Source organism: Pagrus pagrus (assembly GCF_965226575.1).
Source record: "Pagrus pagrus genome assembly, chromosome: 17".
Taxonomy (NCBI): Eukaryota; Metazoa; Chordata; class Actinopteri; order Spariformes; family Sparidae; genus Pagrus; species Pagrus pagrus.
This window is the reverse complement of record NC_140201.1, coordinates 15858813-15885639: the sequence shown is the minus strand read 5'-3', so window position 1 is coordinate 15885639 and position 26827 is coordinate 15858813. Positions and strand designations below refer to the sequence as shown.

The 26827-nt window shown below is 42.6% G+C and overlaps 2 protein-coding genes across 4 annotated transcripts; both read right to left on the bottom strand.

The window, feature by feature from the left end:
• Nucleotides 1–566: 566 nt before the first annotated feature.
• On the bottom strand, nucleotides 567–22952 carry hycc1 (hyccin PI4KA lipid kinase complex subunit 1). Of its 3 annotated transcripts, XM_084378744.1 has the most exons (12): nucleotides 22781–22952; nucleotides 14845–14926; nucleotides 12498–12599; nucleotides 12108–12287; nucleotides 11134–11214; nucleotides 10936–11051; nucleotides 9477–9572; nucleotides 8802–8918; nucleotides 7391–7478; nucleotides 5781–5943; nucleotides 4345–4688; nucleotides 2646–2784 (listed from the first exon to the last, which is right to left on the bottom strand). In XM_084378744.1, exons 2-11 carry the CDS (start codon nucleotides 14893–14895, stop codon nucleotides 4390–4392), a joined length of 1293 nt encoding a protein of 430 aa, XP_084234870.1. In that variant the 5' UTR covers nucleotides 14896–14926; nucleotides 22781–22952; the 3' UTR covers nucleotides 2646–2784; nucleotides 4345–4389. The 3 variants fall into 3 exon arrangements, with proteins under 3 accessions (XP_084234868.1, XP_084234869.1, XP_084234870.1); XM_084378742.1 differs by lacking the exon at nucleotides 4345–4688 and having other exon boundaries at nucleotides 567–2784; XM_084378743.1 differs by lacking the exons at nucleotides 4345–4688; nucleotides 22781–22952 and adding an exon at nucleotides 15433–15698 and having other exon boundaries at nucleotides 567–2784.
• A 1030-nt stretch (nucleotides 22953–23982) lies between these two features.
• On the bottom strand, nucleotides 23983–26616 carry LOC311272841 (uncharacterized protein). The gene is made up of 4 exons (XM_084379540.1): nucleotides 26444–26616; nucleotides 25384–25462; nucleotides 25034–25255; nucleotides 23983–24938 (listed from the first exon to the last, which is right to left on the bottom strand). Exons 1-4 carry the CDS (start codon nucleotides 26495–26497, stop codon nucleotides 24541–24543), a joined length of 753 nt encoding a protein of 250 aa, XP_084235666.1. The 5' UTR covers nucleotides 26498–26616; the 3' UTR covers nucleotides 23983–24540.
• Between the last annotated feature and the right edge of the window lie 211 nt (nucleotides 26617–26827).

The window sequence follows — 26827 nt, the reverse complement described above, 5'->3', positions numbered from 1 at the left end:
CTGCGTGTCTGCCAGCTACAACTCACACACTGATTTACCAGTTTATACATGTAAATTATTATTCACGAAAAACAGGACTGTTACTATAAAAATATATAATATTTGACCACTACTTTAAAGGTGCAATATGTAACAGCTAACTGTTTTCTGTTTACACATCTATGACTGTAGCTACTGTTAGCTTGTTAGCCATGTAATGCTGCACTACACAGCTAGCACAGTAGCTTTGGACCCCTGGCAGGAAGAGGTTACAGGCCCGGGGCTAGTTGGTAAGCATGCCAACTTCAGTAGATATCTCTGCAACACAATACACAGACGTCTTAGAGATGACATCGAAATATTTTAGAAACATTATTTCTTCGCAGTCTGTAAATTTTTGAATGTTTTAAACTAAAATTCTTACATATTGCACCTTTAAGTTGTTTTTTTTAATAAGGTACATTTTAAGAAAGTATATTCAGTCAGGTTAAAAATAAATACACATACATTGAGTTTTGAAGTGGATACTGAATTCATCATTAAAATGTTCAGCGATGCAGACACAAAAACAAAACTGAGCACACAAGTGAAATATAGAAACACTTTATTCCCAGAAGTTGTAGCAGTGAGTTATCTTCAGACATGAAAAGGCCAATATAAACCAACTTTAGTACAACAGTATGAATTACAACAAGAGCTTACCCATTCACATTCTGTAAACCCACATACAGAAACACGATGATTGTTATTGTCCCACCAAGCTACTGTAAGGACACTCGACAGCTCTAGTACACAGACAACAGGACACGCTTTTGCTTGAAGGTGGGGCAGCATGAACGCTTGATTTAGGACATCAAATATAGCAGATGGGTGGAGTTTATTTCCTTTTTGGTACAAGAGAATATCACCATGTCACGTGACGTGATGGTGATGATGATGTGAACAACAGGGAGGGACACAGGGAATACGTCACCAAAGTACTACAAACAGCTGGAATGGAGTGTAAGAGAGTTAAGATGCCTTGTTGCCCCGCACGCCTTCTTACTGCACAACACAGAGGAATAGGTTCAGTGACAGTTTTGCGATCAGATTCTTGTGCCTGTGTGCAAAGGTGGACTTCAAGCCTGGTTTTCAACTTGTTTTTCCCGGAGAAATTTGTACGGAGCAACAAAGCATAAAATACCACAGTTGAGAATCAAACGTCTCTTGTTCATCATAAGAAAATACCAAAGTTGAGAACACAACTCATTTGCTCCTTCAAGTGCAAAATTCAATACTTAAAATCATACACACCTATCGTCCCCCATCGTCAAAATCACCCTGATCATTTCTCAGAATTTAAAGTTTAATTTTTTCCATCAAATACACAGCAATTCAGGAAAGTGCTAAAGGAGCGTGGGGGGACACAAATATTGCTTCTCCATCATGATGACAATACTGTGCAGTTGTAAACATGAAGAACCGTTTCTTTTTGTACTAGTTGATTATTTAGTTGTTGTTTTTGCTGATGCTTTAAGGGAAGGATGCAGATTTTCTTTAAAGAAGCACAGCTGTGTGAACAGAGGGAGTTTGGAGGATCTTCCCAAAAGATGGAAAACACTGAATAGGAGAAATTTGTATTGCTACGGGAAGGGATTTATTATTTTTAAAAAAGTAGTAGAAAGACTTGTTCCAACTTGTAGAATCATACCTTGTTCTCTGTATCAATCAGCAGCCTTTATTCTAAAAACAACCGTACACACACACATACAGTACACACACTCAAGCATGCTCACACATACTCAACATCTGCCCTCTGACAAACATGGGCAAGGTCAGGATGGATGTATGGAAAAGCCATGCAGGGCAACAAATGCCAATTAAAATACTTTCCAAATACTTTTCCACACAGTTTGTTTTAGTAAAGAGTTTTAAGTGCACCCATTTACGACAGGCTGCTCTGCGACGGAGTGCAGTTCTGTCCTGGCACGACTTCACAGCAACAGTGCACTGGTAAAAATCGTTCGAGCTGGGGTGGATATCCTGCCTCCATCAGTCCCAGAGAAGGAGACCCTGCTGAGGGGAAAAGGAGCAGAGGGAGCTGACGGACATCCGGATGTCTGAATGTAGCAGGGCAGCAGGCTGGTTTACAGTACGGACAATCAAACACGTTAAAAAGGAGTGACGAGGGAACCAGCGGGAGTGTTTGTGCTCCGTAGTGGTTGGCATGGCTTGGAGTTCCAGGTCACAGGTACAGGGTCACAGGATCAGAGGCGACGGGTTCAGGTAGTCAGGAGTCATAAAGGGTTCAAAGGTCAGAGCCGAGGTGCACGCTGATGCTGGGAGAGCGCTGCGTGTGGTTTGGCGCCGGACTCAAGTACCCCAGCCCTTCCTCCTGCAGGCTGCATGAATAGCGTCCAGCTTCAGAGGCGGTGTGGTTGCTGGAGGGAGGGGCGTTGCCGCTAGCCACCTGCTCGAAGGAGCGGGAGAAGACGGCGCTGGCGGTGCGCGTCAGGCTCGTGAGCGCTCCAGCCTTGGGCACCGACTGGCTGGACGTGAGCGTCAGTCGCTTCACAGACAGCTCTGTGCTCTCGCTGGCGGCCCTGCCCGTTGTTAGAGGGCCCGCCTCCTTGTCCTTGTCCTTGCTGGTGCGCCCGCCAAGCCGACACTTCTTCATGGCCTTGGCCCCCAGGTTCAACGTTGTGACGCTGTTGCTGATAGTGATGGTGGGTGGGGTCATGTCAGGCCCCACGCCACCTGGCCACACCCCTTCATCCACCTCCGAAATATCCATCAGCTCATCCGGGGAACCCAGATCCACTGCGTCTGTGAGACAGACACACAGAGGGAGACAAAACAAGCACTGAAATGAAGAACAGGAGCGAGCAGAGGAATACATAAGCACCTCATCTGTCATCCAGCCCATCTGATCCAATCAAATTATTAAGATTAACATGCTTTAAAAACATAATGCATTAGCTGTTTGAATGTGTATGAGAAGACTTCGAGCTTTGTGTTGGGCTGCATGTCAGAGGAGTTCCATCACTGTCCAGCAGGTGGCACCTTCACACTGTAACCTCAGCTAACAGGGACATTTCGCCACCTGAGACAATGCAAGTTGTGTCTTCCAGGCCAGCACACAGGTTAGCTTAACAGTCAGTGGTTTATTGGCAGAGGAGTGCATGTTTTGTCCCAAAGGCAGGAGAGGGCAGAGTCTAAGAGCATAAGCCTTGGAAAGACCACGAAGGGAAAGAAGAGGAAGGCAAACAAAAGGCACGAATAAGTAAACCCTAAAGAACTCTAAAGACATACGCACAAAAACACCTTTCCTGCTTTTTGGGGCATGAAAACACACCTGTGAGTGGCCAACCAACCACATATGCACAAACACACACTTTTGATCTGATGCTATCACTGTAACAGAATACCTGGACAGCTGGTAAACAGACAGATAGGCAGGTCCTGTGAAATTCTTTCATGCTCAGATTTCAGCTGTTCAATAAACAGGTCCGGAGTCATCAGATTCAAGTCTCAGTTTAACATTGTGAGCAGCTTTTGCCGCAAGTAATTCAAGACCTGCATATCTTTCCTCAGCTCCTAGCTACCAGTCAGGAGGAAGTAATCTGTCTCCAGGTGCAACCCAGGGGAAATGTGTCGAGGCGTACAGAGGTGCGCCATCAGGGACCGAAAAGCTTGCCAATCCCACCAGTAAAAAAAAATCGAGGAGTAACCCCAGGAGCATGGCTACATGTACCACCAGAATTAAGGAGAGTTTTGAACAGCTTTCTCCTCATTTCAACGATCTGTGACCCTGTGTTAACCTACATATGACTAATAGAACGGAACTGAACTACACCGTAATCTCCTGGCACTGACGCTGCTACCACAGATATAATATCTGGGTTGATTCAAGGTCATCAGGGCATTTATGTTAGAGTGACTTTTACTAAACAAGATAGAGCAGGCAAAAGAGTTTGCAGTTTTATAGCTACAGTATGTGCGTCATATTTACTCCCCGTAAAGCTGCTTTTACACCTGTTGTTTATGTTCCTTGTTTAACTGATGTTCTGCTTTTAACAGGATCAATTCAACATAAACACGGAACATTATTTTTGATAAGCACATTTCATTATTATGCATTTATTAATAGGTTACTGATCTGTTATTCAGTTAGATCTTAAATAATTAATTGGATTCGTCTCAGCAGGAGATCTTCATGAGGAAGCTTTAGCCACAAAGGAGAGAGTAAATGAATGAGTGACGTTGGAGAGACAGATGAGAGGAATAGTGCAATTAGGCGAAGACAGGTTGGTGGAGCCCAGCGCAAAAAGGTAAAGGGGGAAGTCATCATGCAGCTTTTCAGACCACGCCCCCACACACGGTTACCTAGGTTACCCCAGGAGTGGGTCGGGGGGAAGGAGGGGCAGGACCTTAGTACTGGCTCCTCCCTGTGGAGGCCGACCCAGAACCCTCATTCTCCACCATCCGCCTCACAGACTTCTGCCTCCTGACCTCCTGACCCCGCGTGCCGGAGTCATGACCTCGGGGGTCCAAGCTGACCTCAGAGGCGGCGCCCAGGGCGTCGCAGTCGGGCTGGGCACGGCCGTCAGGGCGCGGCCGCAGGGAGTCTCCGTTGGGCATTCGCTCGCCGCCCACACCTGTCACACTGATCTCGGGGATGGCCACGCCCCCCATCGCGGCCTCACTGTCTACACTCACCTCCTGGGACTCTGGTGGGGGGTGGAGGGGCATGGTGGGTAGTGTGACAGTACATTGATACACACAAGACACACACACACACGTACACACACAGATGGACAGACGGATCATGCACACACATGAGAAAAACAAAAACAGTCATGTGCACAGGCACACACGACCACAGTAACACAAGACACACAGAAGTCATCAATGTAATGGCAGAAAAATAAAAAGACAAAATCATAGTGATCAGAACAGAACACATGGTCAAAGTTCATGCTATATGGAGATGAATACGGACACAGTATTTGAATGGAATCGCATTTCATACCGGCTCACTGCTCACCCCTACCCACAAATTAATATTTAATATTATTTTCCTCCATCATCTGCTCACAACAAAAGCTTTATGCATAAACAAGCAGCTGGCACCAATCAGCAGCTATCCATGAGATGAATAAGGGGTGTTAGGCTCAAGATGAAACCTACTTATTAAACTAGTTGAAGGCTGTAATTTACCTTTCGTATCTGTGCTCTGGGAAAAGGGAGCTACTCTCTCTTAATTCTAAACCACATACAGACTGTCTGAAATACAGAAAAAAAGTCTCATTTGTCCTACTGTCAAAATACCATGAATTAAAAATATTCAACACAGAGTTGTACAAACTGTACCTCATTTCTCTCCTCGCTGCTTTCCTGTCAAATTATCTCATAATGCTGTGTTGAATCTGTCTCAAGCTGCGAATGCTCTCCTGTCTCTGTACTGTCCTCAACTTGGGCAAATCCCAAAAGATCAGACAGGAAGTCATAGTTTTGAATGGGATGATTCTAAAACGGAGGTGGATGGATGGAGGGTCCTCTAAGAGATTTGGGATTGAAGGATGAAAACAACACTTATTAACACTGACTGAAGGGCATGAAATGATAGGGTGAGTGAACAATGAAGAGATCTAAACTTCTTGCTCTCTCCTTTGGCATGGATTTTTTCTTCAATCTAGTATTTATTTTTATTACTACATAAAAATTGGATTGCAAAATGTTTCAAGAAATGTGTGTGTAAGCTCAGGGACTTCCACAGTTGTGTCCCTACATCTCAATTTGCTCCTGTGTATGTGCCTTACCGTGTCTCTTCCAGCGGTGTCCCCTGATAGAGAGGGACGTGACAGCGTTTCGGGAAATCCTGGAGGAGGTGGGTGTGATCTCCACCTGGATACTCCGTGCACCCTCCTTGTTGTTGCTCTTCAGCGCTGCGCCATGCAGTGACGACTTGATCGCATTACCCACCTGGGGGCCGAGGAGAAGCACACAACCATGAATGTTACGGCTTCAGAGGATGCCAGAGTTCACAGAAGGATAAACTAGGTGCTCTCTGACAAACAACCAACCCAACATGTTTTATGTTTCACTTTTGTCTGTCCATTCTACTGCAGGCCCAATTCTTGTCTGTTGTGCACCAAAATAACAATTACAATTACTGCGAATTCACAGATGTGCACAGCTGATACAATAATTACGGTATTTAAAATTTAGAAAGCAAAAGTCAAAAGATACTTTCTTCAAGTGAATGACAATCCAGAGTTTGACACACTGGTGACTTCATGGTGCATTCAGGTGCACATCCTAAACTTTGAAATCTACATCGTTTCATATGGCAAAGGATATGTGCACTGACAGGAACGTCATGGTGTGTTCAAGTGCACTTCATTAAATATAAAAGGAGGAGGACAGGGACAGACATAAGTAGATCACCAAAAAATGGATCCAAGTATACAGGCACTGGTCATGTACACAATGCCCGTATGAGCAGCATTTCTGATGCCACTAAAACGTGTTTTGCTCTTAAGTCTGATTGAGTTCAGAACATGTTACCAAACTAATAACATCTAATCAATAAGCCCATTTCTACAAGATTTATACACAGGGATAAACCCACAAGCTTAGCCCAAACTGTCACACAGACTAGTGATATAAGAAAACAAAAAGGCTTTGTATTTCCCTCGATATAACACTAAGTCTTTTTGTAATAACCTCTGTTCTCGCCGGAAACTCTCAAGTGGCACTTGCATGAATGATCATGTAACAGTTGAGTATGTTACATGAAGTAAAAGGGATCATAATCACAACACAACATGTCTTTGTCTGTGAGGCTGCAGCACCTTGGTCTCATGAGCTACACGTCATCAAGCTATGCTAAGGTAGCAGCCACGTGTTGTGTTCCACCACAACAAATAAACACACTTGACAAAAATGCTAATATTTTTACCCTAACACACTAGTGCATGTGCACATTTGTGTTCATGGCATGTGTCCACAAAGCTTTTTCTTCAATTCGAAAACGTCTTTTAAAAAGCCCCATCACCATTCCTAATGATGTGAATCCAAAGGTCGTGTGTTTTGATTGTTGTGGAGGAATACACCTTGACTTGTGTAGTAATACTGTGAGCTTAGGTCCAATCCCCTACTCCCTGGGCCCCAAGGATTATAGCTTAACGGAGCAGAGTGGAAAGCATGTAAATAATCTAGCGGGATTACACTCTGCTTGCAGTCTCCGACACACACGGACAGCAACACAATACAGCACAGTGTGCTGTGCGTGAATCAAAACCACAGGCGAGCATGTGCGTCTAAATCACATGCTTTCGCCAACACTCACACACAAACTACAGGTCCAAAAACACACAGAGGAAGGAGATGTGCGATAGTAGCATAAAAAAAAAAGTATTGCACCCACCAACAGCGCTTCGGGGAATAGCTCCAGCTGGGCCCGATACAGAACATCATCCAGTGCTTTGGATCCCAGTTCCACTTCCCCATTACACCTACACACAAACACATGAACATGAAACACAGAATATGAGATACACATTACGGTTTCCCTGTGGAGTTTTAAACCTTTAGTAGAGCTCCAGAGATGGAGAGCTCGTTTTCTAAGAGTGGGTCCCAATTTTGTTTGTCTATCGAAGACACATGCATGAGCCACACTGCATGTAAACAATCCTTTTGTTTGTTTACAAGCATTCTCCATAGGGCCCCTTTAACAGCTTAGATAAGAGCTGAGAAAGTCTATACATATTCAAATGAGAATACCTATAGATAATGGTCGAGACGGCAGGCGCCAGTTAGTAAGTTTGATGCCAAATGCTTATACTAGATTCTGATAAAGATGTCAACTCACTTATGAACAGTGTTGCCAGATGTGCAGTAATTTTGCCCTCTGTACGATAAATAATGCCAAAAGTGCCATAATGTACGATACTTTGACCATTTTGGGATGCATACATTAGTAGATGGTTTTAGTCCTGTTTCCTGACATGATCAGGACAGCAAAATATAGATCCTAAATCTGCCATGAACTCTATCCAGCCAATCATGCATGGTGTAGGTTATGATGATGAACGTGATCTGCAGGCATGGCTGTTGTTATCTCTCCTGCCGCTCGACACTCATTTGAAGCAACTTGCAGGTGGAGCTTGAATTTTCTCACTATGGTTTGCCGTGTTAAGGTAGAGTTGTTTATAAGGCACCAGTTTGCCTAGTTATAATGTCGTGCTGTCTTGCAATTACCTCCACCAAGGAGGTTGTGTCGTTATTTGGTTGGTTTGTCAGCAGGATCGCACAAAAACTACTGAACGGATTTCTACAGAACTTGGATGGAGTATGGCTCAGAATAGACCCCATTAAATTTTGGTCAAATTCAGCTGTATTTAGGTGGCTGGTATCTATGAGTGAGTGCAATTTGATATGGATCCAAATCAAAATGTGGCTTGATTGAATTAAGGGTGGCTGTTGGCCTTGGCGGAAGTATGCGCTCTGCCATTCTAGTTTAATTTTGTATTAGTAGGCTTTTGCACACATCATGGCTGCATCAGCTTGCATAAAACTGATGTGATGTTTATATACATGTTCCGTAAAATTATGTACAACTTATGACTCGTGTATGATAACTTTTTGATCATTTTAAGCTGATATGAGGCCTTCCCATCTATGGCTACACTGTTTGTGAAATGTGCACCGTCATAGAGAATGAACACAGGCAGCAGATTGTAAGAAAAACATTTAGCAGTACACACACTTAGAGAAATAATCAGTGAGTCAGTGCTGCGTTGGTCTGGCTGTTTGTGCAGGCATGTGTGTACACTCACAAGGCATAGTGTATCCCTGTGATGAGCTGAACCAGAAACTCTGACGTGACAGTCAGCCGTGTGCTAATGCCCTTGTAGCGTCGGATCTGTTGCCGTGGGTAACCGCATATACACACCCTGGAGGATGACAAATGAAAAAACACAACAGGGAAGCTTCAATCGGGGAAACCACTCCACTGAGCTAGTTGGCTGCAGCTCCATTAAGAGGAATTTACTTCCATTAGGGGAATGAGAAATTAATTGCTCAGTATAAACACACACACACACATACAATATATATATACACACATATACATACAATGCATGACACACAATAATCGTAGTTAATTATTTCCAAGCAGGTATCACACAAGTTGCAACAAAGAGGATTCAGCTAAGACTGAGATAACACCTGTGCATTTGAAGCTTCACGAGCTGCTGTGTACTTTACACAGCTGACACACAGCAAACTGTCTAGGGGGAACTAAAAAGCTTATGACTTCTCTTTAGCTCTCTGCTTATCAGAGCAATGCTCAACTGCAGCTGGCAGATTACCAAAACCTCTGAGCTGGATGTGTCTACATCGCAGGGATACCGAATAGCGGTATCTTGGCTCTCTCTGGCACCAAAGTCTATAAGAGGATCAGATAAGCAAGAGCTTGCAAAATAGCGTCTGTGTGTGATTGTATGTTTTACCTGGAGCTGAGCTGGCAGAGGGACTGGAGGGAGGTGGAGGTCATGTAGCTGAGTGCAGCGTTGTAGCACAGCAGCAGGAAGGTCAGCACCTCAAATCTAAAAAACACAAACATGCCCTTAAAAAAAGCACATCTAATGATAATTACAGAAGTAAGCTCACGTCTTACGATTTTCAAACTTGTATTCGAAAGATAAAAGATGCCCAGACCAATAACTTTAACAACTACTGCTTCATTAAAGACATTAAGATCAAAGTATCTCTCACTGATCTTGAAAAGCAGCCAGACTTGTTTTCTATCATACGTTGGAAGTAAAACCTATTTTTAAAACCTCTTTCAAGTCAGTCTGAAACAGTATAAGAAGAAAGTGCTGAATGAAAAAAGTGGAGGACGTTTTACTTCCCTGACCTTCAGAGTTTGGCTGCACTGCAGCCGCATTTCATTAATTCAGGACACCCTTACAGCGATATAACGACTTCTAATGCAACAAAGCAAAGACAACTGCCATGGCCTATCACTGACGACAGTGCACCTTGCATAAAAATAATTGGCTCTGGCAGCAGCAAAATTCTCTATGACAAGACAGGAGTCACTAAAACTGACTTTTAAGGTAATCTACCATAATTAATGAGGCTGTCGGCTGTATTAAACTTGAAATGTTAGCTAAAATTCATACTTTTTGGATAGATTTGTGTCTCAACTTATCTTCACTATGACTGCATCAGAAACAGTGTCTGAGCTGGTTCAATATGTCCGAGTTTAATGGACTATTTACATTCACACACATCATGGCAGAAAACATGCAGCCTGACATGAACATGACTACTTATAATTTAAGAGATGACGCTTGTAAGATCTATGTATGATCAACATTAGGGCTGCACAACTAATCAAAATATAAATGAAATCGCCAAGTGCAATTTTCAGATCTCAATAAAAGGTGCAATTACAAACAGCATTATAACAAAGTACTGTAGAGATGTCCTGGCCTACAGGTCATGTCACATCATCAGAATTTTAATATTTTATTGAGTAAAAATGAAAACTGTGATGCAAAAATAATACATTCTGCTAATGTGCCCTTATCAAAATTCACATTTCTGTCAAATTTCATCATTCAGTTTTTTATAGTGCATTTAACTTTTTAAGACTGTTGATAAACCCTGTTAGTGACACAATTCAGACAGTCTGAAACGGTAACAATAGAAGAAAAGAGTTTCTTGGCATAATGTTGCACAGTTTGCTTTGAAAGCATAAGGGCATGGCCACTGAACTCCTCAGTGCTTCTTCGTCAGACTCCTCATTCTCCTTTGTGTGTGTGTTTCAAAAAATTGTGTTTGCTGCCAATTCTAAGCAGGCAGACTGGCGGCCTGCTGCCAGGAAAAAAGCCCATTTTAAAACAAGCTAAACTTCAACCCTGCTGACACGTCACCACCCAACAGGCCAGTCCAGACTCTTACCTGTTCTGTGCTGTAAAGGTTTCTCTCTGGAGGTGTGGCCCGCTGTACACCACCCTGCTGAGCCCATGATTGGCTAGAGCCCCTTCTGTAAGGGCAATGGAGCCGATGGCTGAAGGCTGGAGGCGTGGAGAAGAGAATTAAGTATGTAAATTAATATTTCTACAACAGCAAACTAAATGTTGTGTGTGTGTTTCTCACCTCATGGTACACCGACGGTTTGGAGAGGGAAGGGACGGTGAAAGATAATACTTTGCTTTGTCCATCTTTATCAACTATTTCCTGTGAAAGAGAAAGACAGGAAGACAATGAGAATGTTTCTGTGGGCGAGAAAAAAACAGAAGCTTTTTTTGTGAGTGTGCCCTGAACATCTAAAGAGCGTGTGCTCATCTCTTCAAGCACACTCATCTGTTATGTGTGGGTGTTTGTGTGTGTGGACCTCAGGGTCTCCGCTTCTCCGCTCAGTCTGCTGGTGTATGCGTGTGTGTGTGTTTATTCGTGTGTTGTGTGAAGAAACGCGCACAGACCCCAGGGTTTTGCTGTCCCCTGTGTGCATGTTAATGTCAAACAGATTAATGGGAGCCAGCCAGTGTGTTGACTGACAGCTGACCTATTCTGCTATTCAGAGAGGAAGTTAGGGGACACTGCACTTTGCTGATAGATAGGACAACGGGAGCCAAAACAGATGAAAATAGGACTCAACACACTGTAATAATAACTGCTAGTGCTCACATCTTTCTGTGGGAAGCTTGAAGGCATTTGCAAGGTGCATCCCATCCATATTGTGTGTTTGCAAAGTCACTGTGTTTCAATTCCCCTATCACTTACCCATACTTCCTGTCACTCTCCACGCATAGCTGTCTAACAAGGCAGAAAGGGCAGAAAGTAATCTTTCAAAACACATGACGCAGATCCTAGGAGTAGTTGAGCGGTTAAGTCCTCTGCTTCTGGAACTGCACGATCTACGCCCACTTGCTAAGGATAAAGGACTTTTTTCTCGTGTTTTTCCTTACCTTGCACTTATCACTCTGGAAACTATTTGTTATTATTAACAAAAGCAGCTCTCCTCTACTGATAATACATAAAACAGATCAGCTGTGACATTAGAATGTGCCACTGGAAAATACAATGCGCACACACACAACAGCAACCACCACTTTCATCATCTCCCCTACCAGGTTGTAAATGCCCAGCAGCAAAGCCTCGATGCAGCCGGAGGTGTGGGGGTCTCTGGCTGCACTGACAGAGAGGAGGCTCCACAGGAGCTCTGGCAGGAACTGTAGCGTGAAGCGCTGCAGCTGCGGCTCACCGCTCCGGTAAAACTCAAATAACTGGTGACACACAGGCTCCAGCAACTGGAGAAGACAGAAAAACAAAAACAACCGCAAATGTAATACAATTTGAATTTGGCATTTACGGTGCATTAATAATGTCGAGCATTATTCGGGAGATACAGTGTATTGGAGAGTCAGACAAAATAACAACAACAATTTTACACAGACAATATAAAATGAGACAACACTCTGTCTACATGATTTAAAAAACATAAAAGTGTGTGTCCATACGTCGCTGTAGTTCTCACGGATGACCTTGTAGAGCGCGGGTACCAGGGAACCTTTGTCTCTCAGTGAGGCGGCATAGTTGGACACAGCACTGTCCGGAAGGGTCTAAAACACACACGCACGCACACATCAACAGCTGAAGTCTGACACACTAACTGAATTCACAATATTCTAAAAATAAACACACAGCGTGATATGTTGGGAAGTCAGTACCAACTAGACAAACATTTGTTGATGTAGTCTAAATCTGATCTGTTTAAACTCGACACTCGCTGCACATTGATGAACATCCAGTCCAGGACACACAGATTAGTTTGCACAATATGAGGAAAATCTGCAACGTGTGATAACACTGTTCAAACCTGCAATGACTGTGTGACCTGTGATAACAAACTAATAATGAAGTGTGCATATAAGCTATACAGTTCCCATGTCTTGCCTTATAAATAAGTAAACTGATATCATATTTAGAAAATATGCCTATGTAGAACTGAATGGGATACTATGATTTTAGCATCTAATAATTAAAACATGCATCAGTAAAACAACTTGAAAATTATCACAGGTACCTGGGGATCTGTTGTACAAGAATGTGATCCAGTTTGCTGATAATTATTTGATGTTTTTAAATAAATGTTTTAGTGAAAGCACAAAAGAGTAATGCAAATGTAGGCCTAAACTTTCCCATTTTAAACAATCTCCATGGCAATTTGGGCATAGACAGATGTTATAAGAGAGGAGACAAACCACTTAAGCATTTCGAATATAAAAGTCTGCAACACCGGAGATGGCAGTTGTATGACACATATCCCGCCCCTTCCCTGCAAAAGCCAATAGTCTGCTTCATCAGAGCCACATTGTTTAGAGGCCTGATCTTGTTTGCCTGGAATAACTGTTCAGAATCATTGCCAAGATGGCTGCTGAGTGGCAAGACTTGCCTAAAAGGACTTTGGCGACATGCTCCCCTGATTCCACTGGGCACATCTTTGCTACCTGGCACCGCCACACGGTTTCATATCCACCTGGAAGCGTTTCAGAAGTGGAGCGTCATGCCATCCTAATATTGTTGACTTGCTCGGATTGTGTTTATTTCGTCGTTTCTCCTTGATTTCTGTGCCTGTACTGTGGTTGAGTAGGCTCTGTCGTTCATTATCTGTCTGTTTAAAGTGTGTTTATTGTTAATATTCCCGACTTCGCTTGGTTATAGATCCCGAGTCTGCACAAGGTGTTATATTTTGAAAACTGAGCAGATGCATTATGTCATTCCGCTGTCCGACTTCCTGTCTGGTTCGATCTGCTCTGTGCTGGGTGACTCGGCTGCGGCCCGCTTCCGTCAAAAATAGACTCGACGTGTTTTCTACGCAGAGAGCCGCTTCTGGGACACTGCTGAAACGTGCTGGTGGAAACACAAGCTATGGCTAGAACAGCTGCGATCAGCTCCGACACCTAACATGGCGGAGAATGGCACGGCGGAATCTAGGAGTAAGACTTTACGAGGTGCAATTGAATGCACCATGAAGCCTTGTCCCAGTGTCTGGGACACAGACAGTAGAGCAGAGGGCAGAAGCAGTGTGCCAGTAAATGGCACCAAAATGCAGTAGAGACTTGCTCCGTAGTTTCTAATTACATGACTATTTTGGTACAAACATTTACCCACGAGTGTGGTGGACAACCTTTAGAGTTTTATCACTGAAAAGAAAATCTACCCACGTTTGGCACTTGGCGGGAGTTAATTTTGGACCCACTGGAATGTGTAAACAGCCTAAAATGATTTGTCTTATTCATCACGTTTCAGTCTTTTGTAGTGACACATGTTCATATCTTGATGATGATGATTCATCAGTCAGCACTAATACAGTAACGTTTTAAGGCCAGAAAATCTGCCCAATATTATGGTTAGAGGTGAATGAGGCAGAACTGGTATCAATAAGAGTGATAATAATATTTTGACTAAAGCTTTCAGAAACAGGCAGTGATGGCACTGAAGCTGTCAGCCACATCCATCTGGTTGCATTTATAGGTCAACCTCACTGAGAGGGGACGACAGGCAGGTCCCCACACGTTCACACAGGAAAGTCTCATCTGCTCCTCTGTTGTTACACCTCACCAAGCCTCGGCATCGGCATCAGTCACGTATCGTCGAGTGCTCGTCTTTGAGTAGGAGCATGCAATTCTCTGGGAGCGGAGCACTTCAGAGAGAGTGTTTGTTTGTGTGTGGAAGAAATTTGTCAAATAACAAGCAGCAGAGAACGTACTGCATACTGATCATGGATATGTGCTTTTTAATATTGCTTTTTGCACAAACACACACACATACAAATACACACACACACACATAGTAAAGCAATACCTTAAATTCTGACAGCCATTCCTCCACCACTCCTTGGTCCATAGCCAACATGTTCCCTCATCTGCAGTGGAGTCACCTCTACCTGAGAGAGAAAGAAATGTCGTATAAACACACACTGCAGAATTATTGACACACAGCAAATATATAGCACGCGCACACAGACACACACAAATCACAGCTTGGCTCCTTCCATGTTCGCCAGTCTGCAATTATGTGCTATCCTGGTAAAAAATATCCTATTACAAACAGCAAACAGTGCCATGGCAGTGGTGAACAGTGCCTGCACACGCTCCAGGCATCAATTCAATACACCAAAGAAGCATACGTCTCTCTGTCCCTCTCGCATTTCTTTCCAGACACACACCTCTGCAGCAAGTACCTAACCTCTTCTCAACCCAGGCTTCCAAGTCGAAAAATCACCCACACAGAGAAGGCTGGCTACCGGCTTCACCATTGAAGCACTGATGGAAAAAAAAAAAAAGAAAAAAAAACATGGCACAGCAGAACTGCAGAATTTAGATGCTTGTTGAACAGGCTGTACAGTTCGGACGTATCTGAACAGAGATGGGCAGAAAAAGCAGTTCTTACCTGCTTTAGCTCACGGTGAAACGAATGCTCCCTCCATTGCTCTTGGTTATTTTTGATACCCCTCTCAATCCATCACAGCACTTACACCGTCTGCATCTTAACTTCTCTCTGTCACCCTCCAGGCACTCAACTTGTATGCAAGTATTCTTTTCTATTGAGCCTCCAATAATAACCTATCTTCTCTTGCTCACTCTCTGGACAGTGCTGTTTTCTTGGTCTCAATGTCATTTTAATTCTCCCTGTGTTTTTATTAAGCATCTGCTGGTTCCTATCTGACACTGCAGTCACAACAGAAGAAGGGAGACAGCAGAAGATATAAATATACATAGAGAGATTGCAACACAGAGCGAGAGAGAGAGAAAAATAAGAAAGAAATCAAATGAGCGATATTTCAAAATATCAATGTTCCCACAGCCCAAGTCAAAGTGAAATTTTCACCTGAAGTAGTAAGTCGACTAATCGATCAAAAAGATTAATCACCCAATATTTTGATAATTGATCAATAATTTCAGATATCTTTCAAGCAAAGATGTCAAACATCTGCTCGTTCCAGGAATGTGAGTCTTTGGGTTTTGGACTGTTGGTTGGACAAAAGAAACATTTCGAAGAGTCACTTTGGGCTCTGGAAAATTGTGATGAGCATTTTTCAAAAGGGCAGTAGATTTTAAGCATTTCTTTTAATTGATAGTTGGCTGCCTTAACAATTGATTATCAGTAAATCATTAATAATATATGAAGATAAGATATGTTGGATGTCTTTCCGTCAGAAAACTGTTTTAAACAACGACTTGATCCATGTTGTGATGATGAGTTTTCAGTATGACCTTTCAAAGATCGAACAACAATTCAATGAACTGAAACTAAGAAAGAGACATCATGATGATAATTTAAATATTCAGTGGTCCAGTCTTTCCAAGTACTTTGGTCGCCTTAACAAACTCTGCACTTTGTTGGTCACCATAAGACAAAAGCTGACCAGTGATATGCTGTCTCTACTAAGGAGGAGGACACATTCTCTCTGCATCTCTGATGGATTATCTGTTTTTCACTAGCAGTCTGTTTTCACTGCGGGATATGTCGCGTCTGTGCTCTGAAAATGCAACTGCACAAGGCTAAATTGGCTGTTGAATGCAGACGCAAAGTCCATGTTTGGTATGTCTGATCCCAGAGGCTGGGAAACAGAAAGAGGGGGGAAGAAGTCCTTCTATGTGCACACTTGTCATGCAGAAGTATGTGCTTAAATTTGATCTGACGGTGGCATAATTCTGCCTTTTAAAACTCTTCCGCTTCCAACGCGTCACTTAGAGGATGACAGACACACAGACACAATCTTTCCAGCTGTGAGATAACATTTCAAACATATTCTGGAAATGAATTCAAAGACATACACCACCAACTTAGCCCTGATATTAAAATCAGAGTGATAATCAAAAAACTTTGCCATACAAATAATCAAAATAAATCTGTTAATGTATGTGTAATGCATGGAAAATAAAAAATATCCCCCATCCTTGCTTCACTCCCTCCATTCCTCCGTTCATCCGCCCACACAACATCACTCCTCTCTTTCCCACCATCTCCCTTGCCCCTAAAATGTCTTTCACACATCCAAATGCTTTTTTCTGTATTATTCCAGTGCTTGGTCCCTCCATGGCAGCCAGGTGTCTATTTATGGACTGTACCAATGACAGGAACGACAAGGGGGGGAGGGGAGCCAGTGAGTCATGAAATGGGGAAGGATTATAAAAACAGAATAGCCTCCATTTAGAGAAATTAGTTCTTTGTGGCGCTCTGTTGTTCTGTTCTCGTGCTGGTGAAGACAGAAAGGAGGACAGCGATATCTACAGCCAGCGTTTTAATGGCAAGTTCGCTGAAAGACAAAATAAAGGGCTGTGATTAGAGTGTGGATGAGTCAGTCTTGTAAGAGGACGGGTAACTCCTCCTACAGGGTCACATTAACGTGTCAACTCTGTCCATGCCATCATCTGGGGCACATCATCTGTATCATCTGCATCCAGAAAAAGACACTTGAAGACTTAAATCAACAGCCGCCTACATATGTGATGCGTCTTCCTTCACCCTCAGCAGCAGAGCGTGGACGCTCGGGTACAAAGTAACTGTAACCAGATGTAGTAGTTCATTAAAGCCTATTTGAAGAACTATTTCCATCATGAGGAACTTGACATATTCACGTAACATATATGTAACAAAAAACATGAGAAGAGTGCAAAGGGTCTAAGGACAGATGGTGTTGTATGCTGAACAGATTGGCCTGAGAGAAACACAACTTGGATTTATGATTTTGGAATAAATAAATAAAATTAACTTGAAAGGAAATGCATAATATCAAAAACAAGTGTTCAGTAATAGTGATTATGATAATATGAACCGGAACAAATCAACTGTACAGAGCAGAAGACAAGAATGCTCAATATTCAAAGTTTTTAAATGCCAACTAAAGGTACAAACTAAGAGGTAATATCACATCATCATTTCCTGAAGCCCAAAAATTGACATTATAGAATAATATTCAGCATCTAACAGACAGTCCAAATTACACAGATATTCAGGTTTAAAAATAAGAATGGGAGGACATTTTATTGTGGATCAGGATAAAAACACTCTTAAGTTGATCTCCCTGAACTGCCATTATCGGGATAATCGTGAATATCTTCACATGAGTGAAGAATCTTGATTACTGGAGTCCTATACTGATTTCCTGATTTATTATGAATTGCCACAAAGAAGAATTACAGAATCCTAAGCCTGTCACCATGGATGAAGGTACTGCTACCCCATTGTATCCCACAAAACATAGCTAAATCCGATGTGTGTAGATGCCATGGATTCCTGTTCACATAAGGACAGGGAGATGAGGAGCCCACCATTTACTTAGCCTTTATTTGTACAGGGGGAAGTCATGAATTATGATTACCTTGTTAAGGCTGTTTGATTCTTTTTTACACAAAGAAAAAAGATGCCAAAAAAAGCACCATTTTAAGAGTTTTAAGCATATTTTGAAGATGATCTGGATAAAATCGTTTAAAAACTATTTTGGCCAGGATAATTGCAACATAACATTTTCAGGTAGTAAATAACCTAGACAATTAACTGATTGTCTAAGATTATTTTGCCCTTAAACTGGTTTATCAACCAACCACTTTTCAGTCAGTAATGATACACATCTATCACATAAAGTTAATAGAGCATGAAGTTTTCCATCCCCTTCCAACAGCTAAAAGAATCATCATTATGTTTGCTGCAGTGAATTGATTAATTGGTTTGTTTATAACAGTGAAACTTTTTAATTACCTCGAGCCAACATTAACCTCCAGCAGCCCTAAAGATATTAATTTGATGATAAGAAAATGTATACAACACTAAGAAGAGCAGCGAAATATCTCACTGGAGAGTAGCTGCCGTTTGATTATATGTCCTTGATCCACCAATTATTAAACCAAAAATTGTTCCAGCTCTAACATTGATATATTGTTAATTAAGATGAACACATGGCACATCATACCCGTTCTCAAAGATTTTTAGGCTCTTTTGACAAACTGCAGATGAGCACGAGCAACTGGTGGAGGAAAATAGAAAATAATTGCGATGGGAGCTAATCATGTTATAAGGCAGATGTTTGTCTTCCATCTTTGCCTGGCTAACTGTCATTATGGACTCACAGATCGTGACGGAAATCAATATAAGCCAGAGAGAACAAACAAGGACATACAAAGGCTACAAATGAAACAGCAGCTGGTGAGCTTCTTCTGTGCATCTCAACCACACTGACCGGCACAAACACACACACATATGAATAAAATAGTGTTAAGGATGAGTGGCTGAGAAGGATTGACAGGCACAAGTAACGAACCAAGGAAGTGGATGAACAAGGAGATGGATGATGAGGGTTAGGTGTGGAGTGCAGGATGAGGGCACAGATCAATGGCTAAATGAAAAGAAGGAGAGATAAATGGATGTGTAGCAAGATGAGGGATAAAATGGATGTCTGACGACCCAGGGGATGGATAACTCAAGAGGAATGAGACAGCAGGGTCAATAACAGAGGAGAGTTCATTTTGGTTTCAATCTGTGCTACCTGTAGCAATCAAACAGACTCTGAAAAACCTCTTTGTGATCTACAGTGGATCTAACTAGTGCGTTTACTAGCTTCGCCCTGGCTTACTGAGTTTTTCCACCAATGCAAAGCCCTGACGGAGCCAACTACTTGCAAAGCAGTGACAGAGAATGTGTCATGCATTGCACAAGTGTGTGTTTATTCAATTCTGGTTTGACAAAACCTGTTCCTGTGAGCTAGCTAAAGTTGACAGCCCGTTCTCTCTGAATTTACACCCACGCCTCTGCCACACACACACAAACGCACACACGCACTGGCCTGGCAGTCTAAATGAGCTTATTTTTGACTCCTCCTCCCGAAGGCTTCGTCCAACACAAACAGGTCTCCTTTTGAGTTTACATTCCTAATCCTTGTTGTAAGTGTGCTTGCGTGTCCTGACAAGAGTTGCTGCAAAACACCTGAGCCAAACACACATACACACACACGCTGTTTCATACAGTTTGATACAAATACCGCATGAAATCAGCACAATCAAAACACAGAGTGTCCTCCCGCGCTCAGCTGGAGTGAGAACATACCTGTCTGAGGAAGCTGGCGGAGATAATGTTGAAGCAAGTCCATGTGAGAATGAATTAAGGGGACACCCACACACATACACATCCCTCCCTGATGTCATTTCCTATTACACATATGCTTTGGAACGTTTTTCATTCTTTTTTTTTCTCCAGGAACTGAGTGGGCCAATAAGAATGAATGTTTGAATGGAGGGAAGAAAGGAAGCAGAGAGAGAGAGACAAATGGGTGCTTTTGAGAGCGACTGAGCTGCCCAAGCTGCTTTTTCCTGTGGTACAGGGTGCAAGCCACACAAGCTACTGGTTAGGCTGATAATGACACACACATTACTGAGCCCTTGATGAATTAAAGCTATAGGGAGAGATGTGGAATAGATCAAATCAGCTCCAATGAACCTTCAGTAAACTAGCTAAAGCGCCCGGAGCTGACTCAACACTCTTTCGAACACACCCAAACCACTAATAAACTGTTTTACTGCATTGGGCAACGTCAGAACCAGGAACTACAGCAATTCTTCCACCTAAAATCTCCAAACTAGGTCACTTAATAACTGTCAACAAGCTGTACCAGAGACGCCAAGCTTGTTGGAACCAAAAGCTGTTTGGGAACTGTTTTGAGGAGCTGTGAGATGTGTGTAAAGGTGAAGGCAGCGTTATATAACTGTGTTCATAAAAGGGCACACGCCTATAGCTCACAGCTTGACCTGGTCTCCTGTGCACCACCCCCGCAAAGAGCTGTTCACACCGTTGGTCCATACCTAAGACTTCAGCATTTTGTTTTGACATATCTCTTCAGTTTATATCACATCTGCCTCATGCAGTATTCTTTTTTTGGACTATCTTGGCCTGAGGTTAACCCTGTTGCATACACGCCTCCCACCTTGCTCTCCCCCTGGGTCTTCTTCAATAGCAGGTTGCGTACAGCTTTGAGGAAGGGGGAGTTCTGCTTTTTCTGCTTGTTTTCTTACTCATCCGCACACACATATATACAGCAGAGGACTGCCTGTAGCTAAGTAGACATGACAACAGAGTCTGTGGTTTGTGTGTGTGGTTTTTGCTGCTGAGGGAGACAGATAGAGAGATCTGACAGGGAGGAATCCTCTTATAGCAGCCTACGCGCCTTTCTCCTTTGCCGTTAAGCCAGTGATGCATCTTCGTCCCTCCTCTTGCCCCTCCAATACCCTGTCTTTCCTTCAGCAAGTGAGCCTGAGGAGACCATTGATTTACATCACGGATTTTTCCAATTTCAACGCTCTCTTTTATCTTATCCTTTTCAATGCATTTGTCTCGGCTTTTCTTGTGACAGTTAGATAACTCTCTCGTAAGTCTATTAATGTTCAGCCTTGGAATTTCACATTCAAATGTCATTTTTGGTGCAGATAATTTGCTTGATTTTCTAGATTTTTCACGGAGCTAAAAGTATACATTTCCTGGCGTCTATGAGCACATAAATATGCTTTAGCGGGGACAGTCAGAATCTGTATTTCACCTAGCATTTGGTGCAGAATTGAATTAAAGGGGGGAGCGATTGCAACCGTTTTATTGCCCAACTTGTCAGGATATTTCATGAAACCGCAGGCATGGGTGACTCTAGCTTTGATGCTAGATGACAGCAGAGACCACACGATCTTCATGCTCCGTGACCTGCCGGGCTTCACTGTCAAAAAGCATTAAAAGGCCTGAGACAGTAGGAGCCACACATTAACAAGTGTGCGAATTCTTTTCATGCGGACAAACGCCCCCACCCTAATGACAACACTTTAACAGCACACAATCACACAAACAATCTATTGCTTAAAGGCAAGCCTCTCCCTAAGGACGGACGCAAGCACAAACACATAAACAAAGCTAAATGGACAGTATCTTGTTTGAAGAATAACCGGCTTTGTGTAGGATAAGTAATGTAAAACGACACTTGGTTGTAACTTTTGACAGCATATGCAACAGTGAAGACAACACAGTGAAGGAGCTAATTTAATGTAGCAGGACTGGCTCTGCAGCAAAGCATCACACTAGCCCCCCTCAAGCAGGAAACCCCTGAACTGGCTGAGTGGTACAGAGGAAAGCTGCATCACATGATAGCTATGAGAAAAATCCTAACAACGCATTATCCAACAGCCCAGTCTGCAGCGGTGTCTCTACCCATGCCAAACTCGTACACACACACACACAATCACACAAAGGGAATCACCTGAGGATTCAGAAGTACCTGAACAAGGTCCTGCAAACACCCACACAGCTTTCACTTAACAGGATAAAGTCAGGTGCACAGTCCGCATGACAAACGGGGACTTATCTACTACTGTAGCAAAATGGTTGCAATAAAAAGCTCGTTAGCCGCTTTCTGGATCATGTTGTCTAGCTAGTTTAATTGATGACTATAACGTCACCCGTCCCTTGGCACTGCTCACCAGCTAGTTTGCCACAATGACAACTGGTAACACAGCTTGCGTGTGAACAATGTGATGTCTCAAGGCACTGGTGGCTAAATGGCAAACATTAGCTTTCCCAGACGAGATATTCATTAACCTGTATCAGCCAGGGACTGTAAATTAATCCCCCGCCGTCACACACTCTCTATCTCGGCTTGCTGAATGACTTACCAACTGTCACTACGGTTGCTTACAGATTAGCTTGCTAGTTAGCTTGCTCGGCTAAGGCGCGACACCAAGTAAACTGGGGGAAGTTGCTGTTTACTTACTGGCATGCTATCTGTCAATTTCCTGGTATCGCTGTCCTGTATCGTTCCCACAAGACGAGTACACGGCTATCACTTCGCTACTCCATAAACCGCCTCAATAATTCATCTACATCAGCTCCTTCCATCTTCATTACTTTCTCTACTCAGACTACCTTAGGCGAGAGGGACTCGGTCTCCGCGGAGTGACAGGCGTCCGCGCCAATGAGCGAGCAGTATATAATCTAACTGCCGCGCCCCCAAATTCCCGCATCCAATCGGATTCGACGCTGGGGCAGCAAGTTCATAATTTCCACGATCACGGTAGGTTGTCGCTGTCAGTCACTGCTCTTTGACAGCAGAGTGATCCCAGAGATGTTCTCAATTAATCACATAAATTAAGTCATTAATTGACAGCTGGCTTAAGATTGCATTGTAAGAATAACTGGTTATACTGCAGCATATTCATTTTAGTTGAATGATGTTTCATTGATAAATGCTTTTTATTCTTTGTGTTAAAATATATACACATTTTAATTATGAATATAATAAGTTACAATAGTTTAACCATTTCAACACGTAATTAGGACACAATTAATAAAGGTTGCCTGTATTAAACATACACAATTATTTTCTACAACATTTTAGCAACTGTTTTATTTTCCAGATTTATTTTCATTTAGAGATGAATAACTCAGGTTTTACTCTCCGCGTCCTGCACACTTCATTGCAAATTAATCTGTAAAGCTTAAGGCGAAAGCAGTGCTCTAAAACTGTCTCCCTTGGATAAATAATGCATGACCACTTGACAATGACCTCTGGAACAATGGATTTTCCAAAATTAATTATCAAGATGGCATATGACCATGTGTTTGCTCTCACATTAATAGCAGATGGAAAGCTGCAGATTGTAATCAGTTAACATGGGCCTCTGTGGATGATAAGCAGCAAATCTGCTTCCTCTGAATGGTACAATAATACTACACCCACAATCACAACAAACCTCCTGTCCAGCTCACACTGCTGCTATAAGCAACTGTGTCCTCTCCTGTCCTTTTCTGTATTAGAGAAGAAATGTGTTGTCCTGTGTAGTTAAAACCAGAATACTTCCTTATTTACATACTTTCTACAATCTGTGCCTGTGGCAAAAATGTAAGAGTCTAATCAAGTACAAAATAGAACAATAAAAAAAGTGACACAGTTATCATTTTAATACCTGACGTGGGGATTTAGGGAATAATTTTCCATGTAGCTATGAAAGACACAGACTAAATCTGAGCGATAAGAATTGAAGAGCAACTGTAAGAATAGTAAAGTGAGTGTGCACTGCCCCCTAACGTTAGCTTGTAAAAGCACAGCCGTCAAGGAAAATACTTCAAGTCTTTACACAAACAATATATTTTAAGTGTTAGAGTCCCTGCTATGTTTCTTAAAATTTAATAAAACATATAAAAGGCAGATATGGTGGCAAGTCTTCATGTTCTTGTAGCAAACGTGATACAAGGGGCTGCAATGGCCTGCGAAGGAGAGTGTAGACTGAATATATTAAGCACGATTTTCTGTGTGTGCATGTCTCATTTGCTGTTATGTAACATTTCTAACACTCCTGACGTTGTTGCAAATGCTTGGATATGAATGCAGGTTGCTGATGCTGGTATTTGGCAGCTCTGACCCTTTCCTATACTCGAAACTGTCAAATAGTGTGACCTAGTGTGAATATTTGAATCCTGTACTCCTGCATTGTAATTGGTGTATTCAAACAGAGAATTTAAAATGTGCACGGACTACAGAGAAGCCCCCGCTATCTGTGCAGCCTCAGTGAGGACCTCCCCGGCCTGTTGTCGGTATCCCAGCGACAGCTCCTTCGCCCTCCTCACTTCCTTTATGTTCTCCTCCAGGTTCTCATTAAGTCTTCCTTGCTCCTGGTAAGTTGCCGCAGCCCCATTCACTTGCTCAGCCATTGGATCCTTGCTCCGCAGCAGCCAACCAATCATCTCCTGAAGCGTGGTGCCCTTTGAGATGGTGGCCTTGGCGCTCTCGGATGTGCCCTTCAGTTCATCCTGAGCCAGTCGCAGATGTGGAGGCAGCGGTTCCTCTTCACTTTCCCCCTCAAACCCCACAGGAACCACATTGAGGGAGAAGTCGTAGCCCTTAATCTTGAGGGAGATTCTGTACTTGGCCTCTGGAAGTGGAGAGAACAAAGAAAGAAAGAAATTAGAGACTGGCATCACATTTCCTTTACAGGGAGGTGTGAGTGTAGGGAAGTGTGTCACTTACCATGCTCCTCTCTGATCCTCCCCAGACATTCAGCCAAAGCCAAGCTATCACTGTGGTTACAGCCGTAGATCTGTCGCAGGTTTCTGATGTGTCGGACCATGGCCTCATAGCGATGCTGCTGTTCGTTGAAGGTCTCAGCCATGTCACAAAACCTCTGGTCCAGCTCGGGCACACACACTCGCCTCATCACCAGCCTGCCGATACGCTTCACGGTCTGTGCATCTTGGAAAGAAAGAATATCACACACACACACAAAAACACAGTAGTTCAAATTGTTATTATCTTCTTATATGCATTGGAAGTTAACAGGTGTGAGAGACAGACACATAAAGATTAGAGGGACGATGTACCACTGTGTGCTGTCCGGGTCTGCCTGGCTGATCCAGCTCCGTCCAGGTCAGAGGGTCTGGGTTGCAGGAGAGGCTCCCTCTGAAATAACAGTTTTCTTTACATCTAAACTTCATTTTCATTAGACATTAAGCGCTAACGAGGGTTGTTAACACCTACAGTAGATGTGTGTAATTAGTATGCCATAAAGTCACCATGTTGTGTTTTCATGTTTCACATCTCAAACAAAAAATATTTAGTTCATATCGCCTTTATTGAGACCTTACTGTACGTGAAGGTCCTGTTGTACAGTGCTGTAAAAAGTACTTCTTTTTACAGGACTGTAAAATCATGATTGCGTAAAAGTAACAATATCATGTTAAAAAATTACTTTGGTTTAAGTCTCCCACACAAATAGTACTTGAGTAAATGTCTCAAAAGTCTCAAAGTATCTGATATCAAATTGTATGACGTAAAAGTATGAAAAAGATCTTTTCTGGAAATAAATGTACTTGAAGGTGCACTTTGTAGTTTTGGGGAAGAAGGAAGGGAAGAGAAAGATTGACTCTCTTCCTTGTCATGGCTGAATAAACTGAATAAACAAACTGACCTTAAAGGACAACACAGTTTCATACTGTTTTACTTTGTTTATATGTGGAAAAAAGTACAATATTTGCTTCTGAAATGTAGTGGAGCGAAAGTCTGAAGCAGCAGAGAATGGAAATACTCAAGTAAAGTACAAGTAACTCAAACTTGTAGGCTACTCATGTTCAGTCCTTGAGTAGATGTATTTAGTTACATTTCATTACTACTGTCGTGTACTTGGTATTTGTGGCAGAACAATACAATTATAGTGGTTTAGTTCATGGGACACCAAGGAAATACTGTTACATTGACTTTTTCCTGTGACAGCTGTATAACATGAGCACATTAAAGCTTTATAATGGGTGTAGACCTCTCCATTCTTACATTCAATTAGGCTATTAGTGATCAACTGAATCAAACTCAAGTATCTCGTCTGAACTCTAATGAAGCCACTTCATAAGCTCATCGGCACACACACACATACAACTCAACACATACCTCGTTGTCGGAGTTTTCATCTGAGGAGTAGCAGCAGCAGAGAAAACGGAGCATTTTCTGCAGCTCGGGTGTCTCTCAATTTGTTTTCGGTTCAATTATTTCTGACAATGCATCTGCAGTCCGCATTCCACGTGACGTCACTGTCATGAGACTGCTGGCAAACTTTTCTTCCTGGTTTTGTTATCTGGATCAATGTGCAGATATGAAAATAACTGACAGGTACACCTGCAGGTGAGCTGCTGCAGCGAGGTAAACAAAGCGCTGCTGTTGTCAAATCATTGGCTGTTACTGAAATAAAATCTGAAATATACTTTAACAAGGAACACAAGCTGCTAAAGTGATTTTCCTCTCAATGCCAGAACATTTTCCCAACATGAACTGTGT